Here is a 22,465-nt window from a genome sequence, read left to right as displayed (position 1 = left end):
TCATTGTTGCTTCCGAAAAAAGGGTATTAAAGGGAGTTTTATCCTGCTTTTGTTGGAGTAACTGGCCTTCCACTAGATGTTCGAGCATTGCTGTGGATTTGATTGCATTCAGTGTTAAGAGTGCTAGTGAGGTCAGGATGATGGATGATCACCACCCAATCTCATTCCCAACTAATCCCAAAAGTATTGGCTGGAGCAGCATCATTCCAGAAAACACAGCTCCACAGCTCAATGCTGGGGGGCTTTGTAGTCCTCTAGCCCATTCCTGGCATTAGACATGGTGCCAATAGGTTTAAGTTTGGCTGCTCCAGAGAGTCCTGTTCTATTGGCAATACTTCTCTACAGGCACGAGACAAACTGTGCGTCAGGACCTTTGCACATCTGTGTCATCCTGAAGTTAAAAAATAAACAAACAATGTAATAAAATTATTCAAATTATTACTAACTAATTTAAAATTATATTATCCACTGAAAGCACCCACTGGTAGAGGATTTAGCTTATTTTAAGCATTACTTCTTGACAAAAGCAAAGTATTTTGTCAATTAAGCAAAATGACCTGCCACATAGAATAAAGTCATTTAAAACAAGTAAGAAATTTTGAATAAGAATTTTACATAATTACTACAATAATCTCAAAACAGTAACTGTGACTACTTAAATATTTATACTACATGTTCTAAAAACCTTGCTTAGCAATATTTCCCTTGTCAAGTTATCATTTTCTGCAACCTACACTGGTTCAGATATTTATTAATTAATTAATTCATTCATTCAATATAACAATACATTGTTACCAGCTGAAAAATATCTGCACACGTACACCGAAATCAAACTCAAAATTAAAAGAGATATCTAAAAATGTGACACTGAAAATATGCTGCCTTGCATGCGGTCTGCTTCTAACTGGGTTGTTCTAAGATTAGCAAAAAGTAGAGCCTTGCTCTAAATGAGAGCATGTTCTTACTTGGTATTCCTCTTTAAATACGGAAAATGGGGTAAGCCAGTTGTTTTCAACAGACACTTTATTACCACCGTCATTGGTCTCACCACTCTGGTCGTCAACATTGGGTCTGGCACCCTGTCTGCTAATCATCAAATTTCAATTACCACCTACTGCAGAGAAACAGGTTAAACAAACAGCGTGGGCAGACTGGGCGAAAGAAGAGAGGCAGATGAGAGAGTCACTGCTGAGCATGCTCTCACCCTCCGCTCTCTTGCCCTCAATGCGACAATGTGTCTTTGTCCGAATACTCACTTATTGTTCGTCGGCCCTGAGGCTAGCACGTCGGCCTGCAGCTTGGGGAAGAAGCCCTGCTGGTACTTGCCCTGGCCAATCTTCATGTCCAGCAAGTGGGGATGAATGGCTGTGTGGTCGATCTTCATGAGCCTCTGCTCAATGGCCTGAGCTGAAGAGGGGAAAGAGAGAGAGAAGAAATAAATAAAAAAATTTAATAAAAAGGATAAGTCTAATTAGGCTCTGTAGCATCTCTCAAATTCCAAGATTTCGATTAACTTGGGCTGGGTTTGGGCAAGAATCTGACAAAACGATACAGGGCTTATGATAAAATAGATCATATGATATTTCTCGATACTGTGAATTTGGGATAACTGCCATAAAATGAAAAACTAATGCACTATTTCATAAAATGTGAATAAAAGAAACATTTACTTTTTATACAATCAGAACAGAGGTATCTGTTGGTATCTAGTGGTCGGAGTTTAGACAACACAAAATGAACCACTGTCCTACACTAATCTATACATGTAAATTATTCATTAAAAAAAAAAAAAAAAAAAAAAAAATGATGCTGTTTAATTCTGTAGCAATTCTCAAAAACACAGCATTATATCGCAAGATACAAACTACACCATTTTAAAGGCTATCCATATTTTCTTTATTAGTTTTACTCATATTGTTTCATGTACGCCTCCATTGTTGGCTTGTTGACCATGTAGCTGAAACACAACGATAAATAAAGGCCTCTAATGCAATACTCTACAGCTGGGTCTTGCAAGTATGAACTTAATATCCTAGTATATTCTAATCTGGACCGAAATCGCATCTGCATGTGTTGGAAGGCACGGTTCAGAGGGCAGCGCAATCTGAACACAACACTTGTTGTGTAAGTGTGTAACTATGGGGATGAAGTAGCTGCTCAAAACGCACAGCAGTACCCTTCAGACTGAGCAGTGCTTAACACGCACAGGCGCTATTGGTCCACAGTGATGACAGTGCAATGCCAGTCTCCAGCGCTTCTCTATGGAGCGACTGGCAGAATTTCAAAGCTCTTCATTTGTATGACTCATAAGGACATTCTGTTCAGTCCTTTTATTCCGCTCTGCTCTATTCATCCCTCTTCGACTCTCCTCCAACTCCTCGCCCCTCTGCCTTCAATTCTGGCACGCTTTGTGATCGAATTGCCAATGCAGAAAAAAATAAATATATATTTTAGCTACAGTAACCAAGACAGAGCAGGGCTTCAGGAGTTTGTGTGGCAACTGTGGTACAGCTTAATTAGCTAACTAAAACTACTATTATTTAGTGAACACAGGGATCCAGGTAGATGCTCACCGGACTCTTTGCGGAAAGTGCATTTCTGATAGACAGAGGAGCGTAGACTGGGCGCCCGCACGTTGTACAGACGGGCCTTCTCAATGCGGCCGTCAAACACGCGCAGGAGGGGCTCCTTTTCCTCCCACTGAGACATGATCTTATTGTCGATAAAGGTGGCAAACATCTGAGTCTCAATGAAGCGAGACAGGAAAGGCAGGAAGGGCTCTGGCTGGTCTGAAAGGAAGGATGCCTGAAGAAAGGACGTGGAGGTTAAGGAATAAAATAAAACAAATGCGTGCACACAAACACACCCTGTTTTTTCATCTAAATATGATGGAAAATATGGTTGATCAAGCTTTTGGTGTCTGGAGGTTTGCACTGGTGCCATGAGGTTCATGTAGACAGCCGGTAATGGGAGCTTATACCCCATAGTATGCCATACAGCAACATCAAAAAGCACAAAAGCAGTTGTAATGATATGATATACATGATATGCATATCTTAAACATAAGTAGCGTACATATGCTTCTATTACTCATCAGTTAAATTATCCTATTATCCTTACAGTTGTTCAAATCTTAAATAGGAAAAAATGAGATATATATGATATCATTTTTTTCCTAAGCATAATATAACTGAAGAGTAATAGAAGTATATGAAGATTCAAACAACTGTAAGCATAATATAACTGATGAGATTTCCATTCCACAACCACCTTTAATGCGTGTCCAATAGTGTCCAAGTTTCAACCATCTAGCTGATCCACTCTGTGCACTGTACCCCCTAAAGCATGATTCTACCACAGATTAACAGTTGTTGAAGGTGTTGATTATGGAGCAAATGATCTTGGAGCCAAACCCTTTAACGTGGCCACAGAGAAGCTAAAAGCTGTAGTCAATCATGACCACCAACAGGAAGTTTAAAAGACATTTTAGAACTTTCAGCACCACTGAATTAATTTTCTAAGGGGTTATTTGACCCTGTATGCATAATTTTGAAAGATGTATGCTGTACACCCATTCTAACCCAAAATTAGAAGAACCAATATTGCCATGACATTCATGTCCATGAGGAGTAAAACATCCATCACAAACGTGGCTATGGCGTACATGACATGACATGTATGCAGTCTTTGAAATGAAGGAAATAAGCCTGATTCAGTCAGTTGTCATGAAAAGCTTATGTAGATGTTATGAAGTCTTATAAATGATGCATTTCAGTAAAGCGCAGCATTCCATCCATGCATCAGTTACCTTGTCGAAGTTGTGCATTTGCTCGCGGTTGGTGAGCCAGGACTCCAAGTCCGGCGAGCTCTGGATGACGAAGGCCTCATAGTCTGTGAACATCGTAGCAAAGCGCGCAGCAAACACCTCTCTAAGCTGCACGTTTAGCTTCGCGTTTCTCAGCTCCTCTTCCTCAGCGCCAGTCCTTCCTCCCATGTTGTCCTCCCCTAAAGCCTTCTGCCCTGCCACTAATGATTCCAGACGGGCCACCTTGACCCCTGTGCGTTTGGCCAGAGCCTGAAGGCGCTCTAGAGTCGGGTTCCCCTGCAAGAGCTCCAGGACATCCAATGCTTCACCGGGCAGGTTCCCGTTTCTCCCATCATCTACTAACTCTCTGAGGGCTGTGCTCTTTAACCCTGTGCCCGTCACACATGTCTGAGTGGTGGTGGTGGTGGTAGGAGGGGGAGGGGTGACGCCCCCCTCTGGAGACAGGCCGTAATGCAGCAGCACCTCGCTCAGCTCCTGAATAAACTCTGCCTTGTTGGGGAACTGGGGAAAATCCTCTGGCAGCTCAATACAGTGGTTGTCGATGTCAACGAAGCACAGATTCGCCTGGCAACAAAGAAGAACCATAAAATGTCATTTTAGCAATTCAAAAAACAAACAAACACGTACACTTAGAGTTTGGCTTATGTAGGCAACAAGTAATAGAAGCTAAAGCCAAGTAATTAGGATTATTCTAAATGCCCAAATTATCACACTGCCCTTAAAATTTTATCCTGCTTTGGTTGGAGTAACTGTCTCTACTGAAGGCTTTCTATCATATGTTTTAACATTACTGGGCGAATTTGATTGCATTCAGTGACTAGAGCATTAGTTAAGTCAGTATGTTGGATGATAAACCCCCCTCACATCTGTATCAGCAACAATTGCATGTGGTTGAATGCATTCACTAGAAGGGGTGTCCACAAATATTTGGACATAAAGTGTAAGCAGAGTCAGGCGTGGCCTGTTTCCTGATTATTTCATGAGAACTTAAAATCAACTCCAGGCCTTCCTTAAGTGTTGACGACATTAAGCAAATGGCTGACTTGACAAAAGATTAGCCTCACTATGGAAAGGAAAGAATATTCACGATCCGAAGTATAACATCATCTGTCAAACCTGGTGGAGGCACCGTTATGGTATGAGCATGTACAGCTGCCAACAGAACTGGGTCACTGGTGTTAACTGATAATATTACTGTTGACAGAAGGCAGTAGGATTGATGACATGTATAGAGAGCTATACTTTCTGCTTTTATTTAGTCAACTGCTGCAAAACAGATGGGATGGTGCTTCACAGTACAGATGGATAATGATCCAGAACATAATGCAAAAGTAATTTTCCATTTCATTGCCTTAAGAAAAAGTTTTTAAAATGGCAAAGTCCGTCAACTGACCTCAACTCAACCAAGCATGTGTTTCATTTACTGAAGACCACAAGCAAGCAGTAACTGAAGGGGGCTGCAGTATAGCCTGAAGCCAAAGCATCTCAAGGGAAGAAACTTAGCATTTTGTCTAGTCCGTGGGTTTGCAGTCAGTGACGGCAAATGATTGTCTGCATCAAAGTATTAAAAAATATATTGAATTAAAGCTGCACTTCTGCATTTCAATCTCACTGTAATTGGTTCATTCAAGACCATTGAGGTGGTGTACTAAGGCCAAAATAATAAATAATAAATAAATAAATAGTACAAAAAATGTCTTTCACTGTCTAAGTACTTAAGGACCAGACTGTAAACAGCATTATGGGCAGGGAGTCAAATAGCAAAAAATGTAAATCCCAGTCAAAACCACCTAATCAAATGTAATGGTCTTAGCATGGTATTAAGGGACAAAATCCAAAAAGGGACAAAATCCAAGATCGATTGTGATGTATGTGTTTCCATAGAGTGTGTAAAGACTCAAGTTAGCTTAGAATCCAGTACAGCAATAAATAAATAAATAAATAAGGCCGCACACTGCTTCATGCAAGTGGGCTGAAAAGAGAGAACATCAGCTGCCCTGAGACAGAACTGCTAATGGAACGAACACTGGACAAAAAAAAAAAAAAAAAAAAAAAAAAGCCCGCCAGGAGTTTCTGCTCACACGGTTCACTCAGCCTGTCCCGCTCCACACAGACACATGCACTCAAGTGTGTGGTGAGTGTCCTTATTCTTATGCTGTATAAATAAATCACTCAAGCGAAGAGGCAGCACTGTCCATCCTGCCCTTAGTGCTGCCGACAGCCGGAGAGACGGATATGCTGACATGACTGCGACGTGACCGCGAGTGAGCATCTCCGTTCACGTGTAAGTGCAAAGCCTTAAGCCTGCAAGATCCTCCATGGCATGCGCACCTTAAAGCAATTCTTACATTTAACTTCATGATTCCGCACCAGAAGCTCAGCAAAACAAGCACGCAATTGCAGCCTATGTGCAGATATTCAATATAATCTTGTCAGTGTTTGTAAATAAAAGATATTTTACTAGGTGCTTAGACTAGAATCCTCCTCCAACTACCCAAAAAAACAAAAACAAAAAAAAAAAAACACACACACACACAACAGGGCAATAACAGCTAGTTTCCTTCATCTCTGCATGTAATCTTGGATTATAAATGTTTTTTGTAACTGACTGTTTAGATCAACGGTTAAACTACTGTCTCTTCTAGATAATAATAAATAAAAATAAAACAAATAAAATCTGTCAAGCTCATTAGATATCTAGGGTTACATTCCACCAAAGGCACTTCACATGTAACATAATCCGATCAGTTTAGTCATTGCATTCCTAATAAAGGGCCAATATCTTACAATTGTGTCATAATTTATTTCCTGAGGTCCTTTTATAACATCTATGCATCTTTATGTTCAAACAATGATCTTCATCATTCATTATGAGGGTCTCCAGCTTCATCGCAATCAGCTGGCAAACATCACTTTTACAGCGATGAGGGGAGAGAGCGGCATCTACCTGGCAGCAGAAAGAATGGCCAATTGTGCTCTCTCTGACTCTGGCCGCTGACGGCAAAGTGCATGGCTCAGGATTCCCCCTGGGGCATAAAAACTGTAGCTTTAAAGGATAAGGAAGATACCTTCACCTTCAATGGTACTCAATGTTAAACAGATTTTACATCATCAGTTTAAATGCCAGATTATTATTACGGTAAACAGTGAAAAATATAGTTGTTTTTTTTATTCCAGCTACGTTATAAAAGCATGTCCTGCAAATGGGGTGTTATGCAAAAAAATAATTCAAGAAGTCTTGATGTTGAACGCGGAACAGAGCAACGGACCTTATTCAGGTCAAATGTTTAATGTCTCGTCTCTAACACACAACCTTCACAGCGATATTTTGATGATGGACGCTTATGCTTTCCCATCACGTACCCCCTGACGTACGAGCTAAAACAATGGAACAGGAGTCTTACAAAGAACCAAAGCAAGGACAGTCAGGACAGGAGCGGGTTTCTCTTGGGATTCCAGGCATGTCTTCACAGGGGACAGCATGGTCAATAGATCGGAGGGTGTGCTTTTAAACTCTCAAGCCACTTACTGTGGAGTTAAAAAATTTCAGTAGCCAAAATCACAGCTTCCACACTTTTTGGCACACAAATACACAGCAGCAGAATTAAATCCTGAAGCAGTGTACTCGTTTTCCCACCATCTCAGCCCGGAGAGTGCCTCCAACTAGGGGAACACAGACAAAAGGGGTGGAGGCATGGAGAATGGGATTTAGGGGAGAGGAAGTGGGAAAAGCCTCTCGGGATTCTCGTGGATCCTAGACAGGCTATAAATAAATAACTGTAAAACACTGCAAAGCAATGCAACAAAGCAATTAGAGGTGAGGGTAGAGCATCAGCACAGAGATGTGAAGGACAGTGCTAGTGTCTCCAGACAGCCCTCGGCCCCGAGACAAGGACAAGGAGTAGCAGACTGGAGGTGTGTGGGTTTAAAGTGACAGTTTGGCCAATAAAAATAAATAAATAAATAAATAAATATAAAACATGAGAAACCCTCCAAGGGCCGGCTTGGTGTTTAAAGTTTCTCTAGGCACCAGAGAGTCCTATTCTATTGGCAGTACTAGTATTGAAAAAATAAAGCTGAAGGCATCAACTAGGAGTGTCCACAAATATTTGGATAAAGCCTGCGCAATTACCTCTTGTGGCAGTTCCAGTTTGGAGCGGTCCGTGCCCTCTTTCGACTGTAGGCCCATGAGATAGGGCACAGGGGCGTCCAGGAAATGCAACAGAGAAGCAGGCAGGATGGGCACGTATACGTGTTGCCACTGGAACGGAAAGAGCAGCGTGGTGATCCCCTCGGCCACCACCATCAGCCTCTGGTAGTCTACATGCACAGGACAAGGGAAAGACCACAGTTAACAACACAGCAATGTCTCAAGGCTTCATGGTTATTCTATGACTCTAAACTTCACTACCCATGTGTACATTAGAATGTATGTGTATATTAGAAAAATAAACAGAATAATTGATTCATTTATACGTTTTCGAGGCTTCACTCGTAAAGGCCACTGATCTAACACCAGTAAGATCACCACAGTACCTCAGATCTTAAAGGGTTCATAAAGCTGTGTTGGGGCTGATCTGTTTATTTTGTTAATAAATAAATAACATGAAAAATGGACAACATACATCAAAACATTTCTCACACACACACTGAAAATTAATTCATAATACAGCTATGTGAGGACACGTACATTTATTAAAATGAAGTCATCGGTGTACAGATCCAGCACAGAGCTTTTAAAAGCAGCCCTGAAGACCTCATTAGCATCCGTATTGGCTCAGCTTTCACAGAGCTGAAGACGCACTGCGTTGCAATGGAATATTCATTAGCTCTTCTCCACTCTTTACACTTCCTCCCACTCAACATCAAAGCCACTGCAGAGACGGGGTTGGAGGCGAGAATATCAGAGTCGACTTTAGTGGGGTTTGACTCGTCCCGAAGTGATCAAAGGACGGCAATGAGAGCGCAAGGGCCGATGAACATGCTAGGCTCGCTGATTCAGCTAAGCGATGAAAAGATGGTCCCAATTCCTATGTTTTTCTGTCTGTGAGGTCATTGGAGGACAGGATATTGCACCAGTGCCTGAAGGGGGAATGTTTACTAAATTTCAAATTCCTCCAATCTGTCGCCACGCTTAGGAGCCATATAACGGCTTTTGTGGACAGTGTGTGAAATACTGCTTTAACAACAGACTTCCTCTCATGATCCTTTAATCCTTTACTGTGTGCAGTACGCAAGTGTCGTGGGAAGAGGGACCAATTAACTCCCAGAAATCTAGAGTTGTTTTTGTTTTGCACTGACGTTTAAGCGCAATTATGTAACCACATAGTCATTAAGAGAATGTTAATGCGATTCATTACTCGGCTCTCATTCATACAGTACTAAATATACATGGGGACCTGGGTAATTTTCTTTCACTGAACTCAGCGTTGCTCTGAATTTTTGTCCCATTCGGATGCACATCCCTGTTCCCAGGCCGATGTTGTCTCAAGTTTGGTGGAGGAAATTTTCAATTAAAAATAAAATAAATAAATACAGCATAGTTAGGCACTGCAGTAAATGTCTGATGGTATGTATCAGAGATCCTCTGGCACACATTAAACACCCAATTAAAAACCCAATTTAATCGTTCCATTCCAAACTGAAATAACAGCCAGTGTTTCCTCGGCCATTCAGACACATTGTTGCGAATCCGATCATGTGATCCGATCCTGTGGTGATTTTACTGCTGTCTGGATGTGAGGGTATTACCACTGAAGAGGCGTGTAAAGTTTTTATTACAGGCGTCCCCATAATAAACAAATTGGGGCTCAAGTGTTAAGCAGCCCCAATTTGTTTATTATAGTGAAATTACAGATGCTAGAGCAGACTTTAAGGTCAGTGTGGAAAGAAATAGACCATTTTTTTGTAATAGCTTTTCCCTTTTTAGTCAGGTCCGAATGTGGCATGTCTGTCATTTTTTACAAACTGCAGGCTCACGGAGGCATTTACTTTTATTGCGCATGGCACGGACACCTTGGGTTTTTCAAGTCTATGGCAAACCTCAGTCCAATCTAGAAGATGAACCAAAGGACTCCTTAGAGGCGTGACAATTTTCAAACTACAATTTCATTACTACGCACTGTTCAGTACTACTATATGTGGGTTGTCATCCAAGAGGACATCCAAGGTATTGAAATGTGGTCTGTATTAGTCTTTAAGTGGGGACAAAATTGCTTAACTGTGGCCAATTTCAGTTTACACAGAGATTGTAAAGAAAATTAAGTCCGCTGTCTCACCCTGTGAGTAGAGCAGGACCTGCATCTCCAGCAGGACGCAGGTGAAGACCTGCACCAGGTTCTCCACGCCCAGCAGCTGGAAGGCCTCCCCCAGTGGGAAGTCGGCCAGCGGCAGCTCACTTGGCCCTGGTCGCTGGCACAGGATGGGCTCGTACACGCCGTGGAACTTGAGGGAGCGGCCGGGCGGCGGCAGCGGGACCTCGTACAGCACGTTATGGACGTAACTCTCCAGGGGCAGTGGGGGTGGCTGCTGTGAGACCACCGCCCTGTGCAGCTGGGACAGAAAGCGCCTGCACGCGTGCATAAAGGGCATGGGTGCGATGAGGCAGATTGCTTTAGAGACATACAGAGTGTCCCGTTCTGCATCATAACTTGAACCTGAGCAGCCGCAGCCCCCTCGACCCCCTGTCTGAGAGGAGGGAGACTCCGTCTCGTCAGAGCTGCTGGCCAGAGAGTCCATACTGGAGGAGGAAGAGGAAGATGAAGAGGAGGAGGAGGAGGATGAAGGGCAGGTGTGAGGAGAGGTGTGCTGTTCGGCATGGTGCATCTGGTGCAGAGTTTGCATGGCGGAGCGGATCTGAGCGCTGGTCACCTCTTCGTAAAAGGTGTGGACGAAGCCGTAGGTGCGAGAGCCATCCTCTCGCGTGATAAGGAACGAGTGGAAGCGCGGGGCCAGGCTGTCTCTCTGCGTGCGGAACGACAGGCCTTTCGGCATGCAGAGCTGGGGAGGAGGGGAGGCGACAAAGAGAGAGAGAAATGTCATGATTCATAAAATGGTTAATATACTGGTAAATCCCATAGATTCTGAGCCTAATTATAAATCCGTATGATTTCATTATCACTCATTTAAAATCCAGAGTAAGAGGATTCAAAAGATGGCGGACTCAGAATAACGCACTTCATTTACTTCATTTACTGTCCCACCACAGATGACATGAAACCTCTGGATGAAGGTGTACAGTAAAGGCTGGTGGGAGAGATTCATACTGAAGGAATTCAGAGATTTTGAGTGGAAGCAAAAAATAAATAAATAAATACATACATAAATTATACATGATTTTACACGACTTGTTGAATGTGCATAAACTTTCCAATTGGGAATGTAATCGGATGCAGGTGTTTACATTGCTTTTCTTCATATACTGAACGCTCAGACTGAGAAAAGTTGTATTCGGAATGGCCTCCCTGGACTAGCTTATCCAGATTAAGCAATTAGGATTATTAATGGGTTATAAGGCTGCAAATAAATAAAAAAAAAGGAGGAAGGAAAGGAGAAAGAGAGAGAAAAAGAATTTATTAAAAGGACGTGAGAATGGGGTGAGAAAAAGAATACCAATGAAAGGGAGGATAGAATATGATGGTGGAGAGAAAGAAGAAAAAAAGAGAAAGAAAAAAAGAAAGAAAAAGAAAGAAAGAAAGGAGAGAGAGAGAGAGAGAGAGAGAGAGAGAGAGAGAGAGAGAGAGAGAGAGAGAGAGAGAGAGAGAGATTAAGACAGAATAGAAATATGGAAGGCATTATGTGGAGAGCTTTACGGTGTCCTCAGTGGAGCGTGACCACACGCGCGAGAGAGGGCACAACGATTACATCCTCCCCCTCCAGCTCCAGCAGATTACACTGCATGGGTGCAATTGTGCATGTATGAGTACATGGAGTGTGCACAGTGTTCAAAAATGCTCCTCAAAATCACTGATCTCTGCACTGGTTTGTACTAGAGGCAGGGATGGGAGATGGTCATAGTGTCAAGGTATTTACGGTTCTTGTACAAATGCTTTTTCCTTCAAACACACACGCACACATATTGCACTGGAGTAACAGTAATTACAGGTTGTAATGAAACTTGCAGTTGGTCAGTGTTCAAGAAGAGCTGAATAAATCCACACGATGGTCAGAAAAGAGCAATGTGAAGTAGTTTATCACAATAACAATACATCATATTTCATATTGAAATTGATGGCATCAGCACTGGGCTGGGGCCAAAACAAAATACTGGAGGTGACGTGCACATACTCTACAGATCCCCAGGCCACTCTTTACAGGAGCCTCAGACCCACATACCTCTCTGCTGTGCTGGATGTGTTTGTTCTGCACACTAAAGTCACACTATACATGATATGATTTTTTTTTTTTTAATACATAACTGGCCTTTGGTATGACTTCACATATGTCTGGGACGTTTCCTTTGTATCAAACACCTGCACATAAAGCATGTGATAATAAAAGTCGGTCAATCTTCGGGGCTAACAAAAAAGTTCGGGCTTTCAGAGCATTTCTATTGGTTCATTTTGACACTATGTAAAGAACAACTGCAAGAATCCAATTATATTAAAAAGCAAAAAACTGCAAAATTTAAAAAATAAATAAATAAATAAATAAAAATGGAGATACAGGGTGTACTTCAAGTAGAACTGCACTGGATCTTCTGCTATAGTTTTGGACCTCACTATGAAATGGCAGAACTCTAACTCGTACACACGGTTATTAAGAAAAGCCTAGTTTGAGCCTGAAAAGCCTAAAAAAGGCATTCTCTGCTGGTGCGACGAGGACTCGTGATGACATCACTGCCGGATAGAAGAGCCAGCTCAGGTGTTTCTTTTTTCCAGAACATTTTTTTTTTTTTTTTTTTTTTTGCACAATGGCCCGTTTCCATGCCGACACAAGCACAGAGCCATGGTGAATAATTGATGGCTCCATCGGCAGCGGCAAGCATCTGTTTACGTTTCCTATCGGAAAAAAATGACCTTGCAGCATGGGATTGATGGGTCAGGGAGTCCGGTTACTTCTCGATGCCCATGGACAGTAACACTACCCCTCGACACACTTCACGGCCAGCCCTTTGTGTGAGCGTGAGAGCGAGAGGGAAAGGTCTGACATGCACGTCCAGGCAAATCCATGCAGATGTAAAGGGCGGCTCACCGGCATGAGTAATGAAGCTGGGGGCGCTACGTGAACAAATAAGACACGTTCAGTCTTGAGTGCTGCTGCGGTCTTATCTACCTCAGCAGAGGTTTAACTCAATTTCTCAAAAGCTGTCGCGCCTGTGGGCCTGGGTACATTCTGGTTGTCCTCCACTTTCCCCCCGTGAATACAGAAAGATTACAAATGCAACAGAGACATCTGTAGCTGGAGGAATCACAGAAGCCACCCGATAGAGGAAAAAGCATTAGATTTGGAGGATTTAGCCCTGTCTGTTATTCAGGCTGCCTCGCTAACTCTCCAACTGCACATGTCCTAATCCTGAATGCTAGATGAACAGGGTTCAGAATCTTGCATGCTGCGCTTTAACTGCTCTGTCTAGACCAAAGGTCTTTTCTTCCATTATTCTGCTCTACAGACTCCATAGCCCACAGCGCTTTACTGTACTTACACATTATACTGGAGCTAAAGTGCAGTACATTAGGCAGATCCATCTACTTCATCCTTGGGGCTATGGCCATAGGCTTTCAATGGTGTGACAGGGCTACGTAAACACCATCCAACAGCATAGCATGAACACATAAAAAAATCTTTGTCTAACATATTAAGACATAGGAACCCATCAAGGCATGGACTCCACAAGACACCGCCAGAAGCTCGGTAGGTACCGACCACTGCATTCCAGCAACACCCCTCAAGACCTGTCTAATGTTTTAGAGATGCTACGACCCAGTCGTCTAGCTATCACAGTTTGGCCCTCGTCAAAGTCGCTCAGAATCTTTTGCTTGCCCAACAACTTCAAGAACTTGCTGCCCAATAACTCCCATTCCTTCACAGGTGCCACTGTAGATGAAGATAATCAATGTTATTCATGTCACATCAGTAGTTTTTAATGTTATGGCTGGTCTGCATACATCCAATCAGTGTCGCTATTAAAAGTGTATGCTAGCATGCCTTCAGATGAGGTCATATGGTGTGGGATATGTGGTGTTTACCCACCATGTTAACAGCATCCTGGTCGAAAGGGTTACATTCGATGTTCTGTGGGTAGTGGGCCAGCACCTTGGACTTGAAGGTTCTTTTAAGAGGACTCTGGTCAAAGTTTTCGCCTAGAGGAAAGAAATGGCATGTGAGAGAGTGGTGGAAAGGTGAAAAGACACATGCTTTATTGTTCCTGCACATGAAAAGTTAAACTGCTTAAGGCTGAAGAAAAAGGACAACTCGTCAACAGTACAAAACACACAAAATCCCAAATCAGAGGAAGAACCACCATTACTGGAACCTCATGATACACTAAGCTTACTAGCGTATTTCAGTTAGCTCAGGAGCCTAGAAAAATAGTGTAAATACTGTAAACAAGTAAAGTGGTTTAGCAACAAGAAGAAACTCTTCAATGATATGAAAGTCTCCATGAACTCCTTCACCCAGTCATTCATTCATTCATCTGACGTGGGTGAAAATTAAAGCTGGAGTCTACAACGCACTGCTATTGTTACATCCCACTGAAATCTCTGTACAGACACACACACACACACAGGTGAGGGATAAAAGGGGGGATTAGCACATAGGCTACAGGGTTAGCAAGACAGCCACAGGGCACACAGCAGCACAGATTAGAGGATAAGAAGGAGGTTAGCGCTGGGCCAAAGTGAAAAGGTGGGCGCCAAAAAAAAAAAACAGGTATGCAACAAAGGAGGGCAGACAGACAGATAAACTGGACTGGGGGCAGTGGTGACACTGACTGGTCATGTGACAGGGCTGTGATGTGGCAGAATGAGAGCAGTGTTTAGAGAGTAACAGCAGAGCTACGCTTCTTTATTACATTGTGAGCACTGTATATAACAGCAGGCGAGAGACCGAGACAGCCCGAGAGACAGTAATACACAACGAGAGAGAGAGAGAGAGAGAGAGAGAGAGAGAGAGAGAGAGAGAGAGAGAGAGAGAGAGAGAGAGAGAGAGACAGAGAGCGCAATACATAAAGCGAGCAACAGAAAGAGAAAGCGAGACAGACTGACAGACAGACAGACAGAGAGGGAAACTGAAACATAAAGTAAAAAAGTCCAGCTTAAAAAAAGGGGACCTACAGAAGAGGAGGAAGAGGAGGGTTGGAGGCAGCAGCAGCACTGAGGAGAGCAGGGCCATTTACAATAACAAGCTTGGGGAAGAATGACCCACATTTCAGCACAGCAGCCCTACAGAGACTAACCTGGGGGGGGGGGGGGGACAGACGCAGAGGGGTTTAACTCTAACGATGAGGAGGAATTATAAAAAATAAAAAAAAGGAAAGGAAGGGAAGGCACTGGAGTGAGAGAGGGAGGAATAATAATGTGACGATGGGGGTGGGGGTGAGTGTGAGGGTGGTGGAGGGGAGAAAGAAAGCAGAACAGTCAGTAAGGGTTAGCAATGCTGCTGATCAGAACCATGTTTAATGATGTTTACCTGCAGCCACGGCCTCCGGCTCCCTGCCCTGCCGGTCTGCCTCTAGCCATTGGTACAAAGCTGAGATGGCACGAGCACAAACACACAGACACACGCACACACAGACACAGACAGACAGACAGACAAAACAAAAAAAAATGCAAATGTCAAACCAAAACAAGACAAAGATGGAGAAGCAAACAAACTGGATTAACACGGGCAAGACTGAGTGCAAACAGCAAGGTCACGGCCACACAGTGAGCTTTAGCTGATGAGAGGCAGGTTAATGTGGGCGGAGCGGGATGATGAGCCTGTTTGAGGGGGAATGTTAATGAGGAATGTAATGAATGCTTAACAGAGTTGTTATTTCTGCAACTGTAGCTTTGCCTTCACACCCAGTGCCCCACGGAAAACAACTGGGAATAATAGCAGGGTGGCTTTGGATCCGATTCCCCGGAAATAAACATTAAAAATAGGGGTTAAGAAACAACTGTATCTGACTGCATCTTAACTAGTCTTTTGCTAGGATGCAAAAGACAAGTAAAGGATGCTAGGAAACCTGGTCTCGTGTCTGCTGCTAACTGACCAAGATGGTTCGGCTAATTTTACGCAGTAGACAAAACAGACCAAACCCACGACTAAAGTATACACAAGTGAAGCATGTGTACTATTAAAGCCAGCCTCATACGCTGCCAGTCGGCTTTAGACCAACAGACTGTAATTAGACCGTGACTCACACTGCATGCGTGTGTGTGTGTGTGTAAGAGTCATTGCTGAGGAAACATAGAGGAAGCACTTTCTGGACGTACCTGGAAGCACAGCAGATACTGTAATTTGGACAGTTTTTAAAAACATCGTCATCATCAGTAAAACCACCCCCACAATCATCACCACCACCACAACCACTAGTTTGGACTGTAGTGTTTACAAAATGTAATGACCACATTTGCAGCCTCTTTTAAAAAAAATAAATAAATAAATAAAATAAAAAAAGGACACATTCATTGTATACACATCATATTTGGTCACCTTCTCTGAAAGCTTACGGATATGGATGGGATGGAGCAGTACCGCTGGAAACCGTGGGGGCATACATGCCGCTACCCGTTTCACACACCCCAACAGTGCAAATTGGCCAATGGACGCAGTATGGACGCAGCACTCGACCTCCCTGCTCTTTGCTGGCTAGCAAGACAATGTTAGAGCCAAGTTATCATATTTACTTATTTTTAGCATATTTATCCAACGTACATATGGGAGCAAGTGTGAGACTTTGGGTAGCCTGCTTTGACTGTTTGTTTATCCGCCTCAAATCGAGGGCCAGCGGCATCAACCAGGGTTGAGACATCCTGGGCTTTTCGACTTAACTTCTATCATATATTAAATATAGCTAGAGCAGTTAATGGAGCACGTGTCTGGCTGGCTGGCTGGCTAGCTAGCTACACTGAACCACCCTGCTGTCTAACCATACACGACTGCCCTATTCAAATGCCTTAGCGCTTTATCGTTTTGTGGCGTTACTGGCTAACCGATCCGCACCCCCTGATCAGTTTGCACCAAGCTCAGCACATGTCGGGTAGTGACCGTGTGGGTCCTGCAAAACACGTCCAGTGTCATTTGGACATGATGAAGAGGAAACAGTAGTTTACAGCGCTGCCACTTGTCTTTACTGTAGTATTGTAGGCCTCTAGGAAATGCCGCACAACGTCTTTTGGGTGGCCTTTGACCATTTTATATAACACACACATGCCTTTGCCAGATAGCACAGTTTGCGTGTGCACATTTGTCTCAGTACACTGATGGGCAAAACATCACGTGTCCACACAAGTCGACCACAATCGCACACCTCTCTTACTCATGACTTCCTTATGCAAATGTATGGCTCAGAGTGTAGATACCTGTGGCCATGGGGATGTGTTCCCAGCCACCAATCAATGCCGAGCCTCCGCACCCCCTAAGAAACTGGCGTCTTTCCACCAATCTTTAAACGCAAGCTGTTCTGAATGTACGCGGCGCAGCCATAAAGCAGCGGGCTGGATAGTAATCGGTCCAAACATCCCGATTACCATATTGCATTAAAATTCATTACATACTTCACATTCATGCGAACTAACTCGCTAATCAGCGATGCAGGCTTTTTATAGAGCCGTGCTGATGCGCTGCATCTGCTAAGATGCCTGTGTGGCTCGTTCGATCTGACCTACGCAGAGGCCTACAGCATGACGCTGCATCTGGATCGCCTGCAAATGTAGGAATTAAGTAAGAGAATATTAATAATCAGCTTACTGAGCTCAAAGCCTCCCTAGACAGCAGTGTGCCTGGGGTAAGAGTGCATTTGCAATGATTTCCATGGCCAAATCAGTGTTCCTGACAGCAGGGCTGTGTTTGCGTGGTCTTATCAGAGACACGGCTTACCTGATGAGTTGGAGCTTACTCAAAGAACAAAGTCGACATGACTGAACAAGTGTGTGTGTGTGTGTGTGAGTGTGTACGCACATGTGTGTGTCTCAAACACATGTGCGCCCTTTGACCACCTTGCTCAGCCTATACAAAACAACTCTTATGAAACTAGCAAGAAGGCCCAATCCCAACACAAACCAGCTTGAGGTTTATCTGGGCTGTACGAGGTAAACAATGGCCACTACTAAAATAATGGCCAATAACCATAAGGGAGTTCCAGCAACCAACAACATGTTCTGAAACCTGATTGGCTGAGCTGCGTTCAAAGCTACTGCGCAGACATCAAAACCATTGCCTACATCACAGCATAATCTTTAAACATTATGTTGCTCGGCAACCACAGCCTGCTAATACACAAGCTGCGTTCCAAAGCCTAGGCTGCAGTCGAGGTAGAGCAGGACTCCTTAGTAGCCCATTGGTCACACAGAGGCGGTGTGGTGACCTCCCCGGAAACATCACGCCTTTTGAAATTGCGCTGTGAAACCTGTGTGCTTATAAATGTTAATTATAATTATGGGAATTCATTTTTTTCCCCCTTCGTGTTGTAGATGCGCAGAGAACTGTGGGCAACAGAGGGCTGGGGAAAGATACATCAGGAGTGTCCTTCAAATCTTTCCGACTGTAGGCTGCATATCTAGGCTGTATACCAAGGGCCCTTTGCTTTGAGCAGATATAAAACGAGGAGGATGGCCACCAGTCTCGAGGGTCAGCGATAACATTGAGAACAAGCATAAATAAATATGTTTTTCCATGCATTTTTGAGCCAAATGCTACAAACTACTCATGTCCAGTTTTTATCAGGAATATAAAATATGTTTGACAGTAACCTGTTACAAGCTTTGTCTCCTGTGACTGGAATTAACTGCCTGGCGGTGTTGCCAAGATGGCCATACATCTATACAAGAACTGCTCAAGCATGTCCAGTTGGAATCGCCTGTTAAAAGGACTTAACTCTCTACAGGAAACGAACCCAAACATGCCACATTTCTGCCCAATTTCTACTTATGTGTAGTCGTGTCCTTACTTCCACTAAGAGAAGAAAAAAGAAAATAGTTTGGGGTGCATTTCATTTATTAGAAATCATTCCCTCGCATACAGGCTGCAGAAGTAAGTTGTAGATGTATCCTCCTCAGGGTATGATGAAGGTCCCCTGCTTCTGAAGGGCAAACACCTGCTTTGCACATACAGTGAAACTTCTGCTGGAGAATTAAGCCACGTGTGCTTAAGGTCAGTGTGTGTCTTATTCAAATCCACCCAGCTGGTTTCAGTTTCTAGCACACAGTGCTTCAGCCAGAGACTGGCTGTCAACAGATATGCTCTCCATCACCAGCGACTACACCTCTGTTAGAAGTTCCACTGTTAGTACGAGGAGAGAGAGGAATGCAAAGATGCTAATCTAAAATGGCTTTCCTTCCTAAAGAAATTACTCTTGGCAAGCAGGTTTCTAACTTCCTACGACTGTCCACATTATTTCAGAGTCCAGATCAAACAGGTGATTAAAAAAAGCAATCATTAAAATTGAGAGTGTGTTAACGTGGATGCACAATATGCTGTTATTTGCACAACATCATGCATAAAACATGTAAAAGTAAACTGCTTACTTAAATAAAAAAAAAAATAAAAAAAAAAAGGTAAATGCTAAATAATTATCCGAACTTCTCTCAACCATGATTTATCAGTTGCTCCAGGTCATTGCTGCTTTCCTTTTTTTAAAGGGAGGAAAACACACTAAATCGGATGCTGTAATTGTCAAGCCTTTAGACAAGTAAATGATACAGCATGCTATTAATCAGCTCCCAGTTAAAAATCACCCACATCCTTTATGGATTTAGTTACTGTAACCTTTATAAAAGAGGCTTCTGAGAGTCTGATCATCGGTCTTCCTGCTCTTACCCCGGCTCTGTAAGCTGCCCAGAGGGTTATTCAGCATCTGGTTGATGGTTAATGTTTTTAGCATGAAATAAGTATTTTCTCATACTTTTCCCACGCAAGTGTAAAGTATAAGATGCGCTTGAGACTCTGCATGATTATGTATAACTGCAGACATCAGTGTGGGTGTGTATGTGCGCACAACAGTACAGTACAGTGTACCACTGCATTTCACAGGGTAACATCAGCTACTAAAAATAGCTAAACAAATCTGCTAGGTGATATTTGGCTGCTTTAGGCTTCCTGTAGCTGCTTCCCGCATTAGATTCAAAACCTTGACACTGGCCTACAAAGCCAAGAACGGACCAGTCCCTCCGTACTTGATGGCAATGGTCAAAAGCCGTTCAGTATCAAGAGCCCTCTGAGCTTCAAGTATGGCTTGGCATGACCCGCCATCCCTCAAAATCCACGGAAGACAAGCATCCAGGCTTTTTTTCTGTCCTGCACCAAAGTGGTGGAACGAGCTTCCCCTGGGTGTCTGAACAGCAGAGTTGCTCGCGGCCTTCAAACGCAGACTGAAGACCCACCTCTTCCAAGAATACTTGGGTGAATAGTAGAGTACTATGGTCTCCTTATTGACTTGTGTTTAGTAATGTCTAAGCTTAAGGGTATCTTTGAATTTTGACCTATTCAAACTAGCTGAGGTTTTTCTTGGGTAAATAGCAAAGCCTTTTGTAAGTCGCTCTGGATAGGGGCGTCTGCTAAATGCCTTAAATGTACTTGATAAAAATATTTGACCAAAGTTAATTGTGATAATGTTTGACCAATACTCATCTGCTAGAGTTTCCTGCGCCGCGAGACCGGCTTTTACAACTACAATGATTTGCAGTTTTGTAGCCAGGTGGAATTTTGTCATATATCCCAGACGGTCATTCACTTGTCCTTCTATTGCAGCTTTAGCCTTTGTACCCTGGCTGTTTGTGATGTTTCACAACATAGCAAATAATGCAAAATAAATATAAAAATAAATAAATCCCCATAAGAAGTTTATCATCAGGCTGAACACTTTAAGACTGGACATTTCAGAAGCCATGAAAACAGCCATGATATTACACAGCGAAACCATATATTTTTTATAGTGTAGTACATGACTGTATAGGTAGCCAAACTGGAAACCAGAAAGTTTTGTCCTAAGGTTCCTTACGTTGACCCACAAATGCAATTCATAGAACAAGTGAAGGGGGTTCAAACATGGGACCAATGTGTGATTAATGTGGGCTGTAACGATGGGTCAGTTAACAGGTTCTTTAGATTAGTGGAAACCCTTTTATTGATGGTTTTATAGAGGCTGTTTTAATTATTGTTTCTAAATAGCATATTTAACCAAAACAGCCAAATAGCCCCTTTCCAATACTATATAAAGTGCTTTTAACTTAGTGTCCTATTACTAATCCGCTCTGTGTCATTCATCTGGTTTATGCACACACCTCACTCCGGAGAGTCTCAGTCCTGTGTAATAAGAGTATTCGGTTTTAATCTATTAGAGGAGAGGGGAGGGGGTAAAGGGAGCTGTAAAGATGGCCTGACATTATGTAAGAAGATTTACTGTGTTGGTGACATAACAGCATTCACTGCATTATTTTTTTTATGTTGATTACTCTGTTGCCACCAGTCATCTCACACAGCATTAACCATAAATAAGTTATACGGCCAAAACTGCCTTGCTCCCGACTGCTCTCGCCTCTCAGTCCAGCACGACCTGGAACGGCACAGGATCTGCAGGCTGAAGTAAACAAGAGAAAAACAGACAAGGCCAAAGAAGAGATACCAAATCAAATCAAACTCAAACCAAAGCAGTCAAATAAAATGACGGTTAAATCCTTGCCCATTTCACGAGTACTGGAAGAGCTCGTAAGAGATTATCACAGTCAAAATAAATAAATAAATAAATAAAACAGCCAAAACACAAAACAAACAAACAAACATCATATTGAAAGTTGTTATTCATCCACTTCGCCTGAAGCTTTTCGCTTTGCCCATCCAATGTTCTGTCCAAGCCAAACAAGTCAAGATTCTCTTTAAAGGGCCTTTGAGGACATCTCCAAAGGTAATACTGGGCAAAGGATCATCGGCGATGTACAGTACATTCTCCAATATAATAAGATGAATGTTGGCGGAGACCCAGAACACATCTCATATTTACTACACAAGCCTGTCACCTGCACAATTTATTGCAGGCCTGTTCTTTCCTAATATTTTACACAGTTCCTTTACAGAAGGCTGCTGTAACATGTATACTATTAACTCTAAAAACGTTCTACATAGAACTGAACTTTTAGCAACATTTTTTAATATATATAAAATTATAGCCCCCAATATGGCTTTGGTGCCAAGTACAGTTTTTTTTTTTTTTTTATATATACATGTTCTACATCTACAAGAGGTTTTCCTTTTAACCAGGTAAAGAACTATTTAAGCATTTAAATGGTACTTTGAGTCGTCATCCCAGCTGACATGTCCATGATGGGCCTGTAAGTTTTGTCCTTATGTTCCTTATGTTTTGGCCCACAAGTAAAATTGATTAAACAAGGGATGGTCAAACATGGGCCCCATCTGGGCTGTACACTGCATACGGAGTCTAGATGTGACCAATGTTAGGTTAAGGTGAGCCGTAACAATGGGGCCCAATTGGGAAACCCA

At 42.8% G+C, this 22,465-nt stretch overlaps 1 protein-coding gene across 9 annotated transcripts in view; it reads right to left on the bottom strand.

Moving 5' to 3' along the window:
* dennd5b (DENN/MADD domain containing 5B) overlaps positions 1-22,465 on the bottom strand; it is a 44,403-nt gene that overhangs the window by 12,865 nt on the left and 9,073 nt on the right. For 6 of the 9 annotated variants that reach the window (XM_072672472.1, XM_072672466.1, XM_072672468.1 and 3 more), the window contains exons 2-8: positions 15,458-15,517; positions 14,018-14,127; positions 10,105-10,825; positions 7,959-8,146; positions 3,809-4,390; positions 2,574-2,805; positions 1,257-1,407 (exon numbers count right to left, since the gene is read on the bottom strand). In XM_072672472.1, the coding sequence (XP_072528573.1) occupies positions 1,257-1,407; positions 2,574-2,805; positions 3,809-4,390; positions 7,959-8,146; positions 10,105-10,825; positions 14,018-14,127; positions 15,458-15,517 (2,044 nt within the window). The remainder of the gene's footprint in view (positions 1-1,256; positions 1,408-2,573; positions 2,806-3,808; positions 4,391-7,958; positions 8,147-10,104; positions 10,826-14,017; positions 14,128-15,457; positions 15,518-22,465) is intronic. The other 3 variants (XM_072672470.1, XM_072672471.1, XM_072672475.1) reach the window with 1 other exon arrangement.

Source organism: Salminus brasiliensis, chromosome 2 (genome assembly GCF_030463535.1).
Source record: "Salminus brasiliensis chromosome 2, fSalBra1.hap2, whole genome shotgun sequence".
NCBI lineage: Eukaryota > Metazoa > Chordata > Actinopteri > Characiformes > Bryconidae > Salminus > Salminus brasiliensis.
The sequence above is the reverse complement of the archived record's forward strand: the minus strand, read 5'-3'. Positions and strand labels throughout refer to the sequence as shown.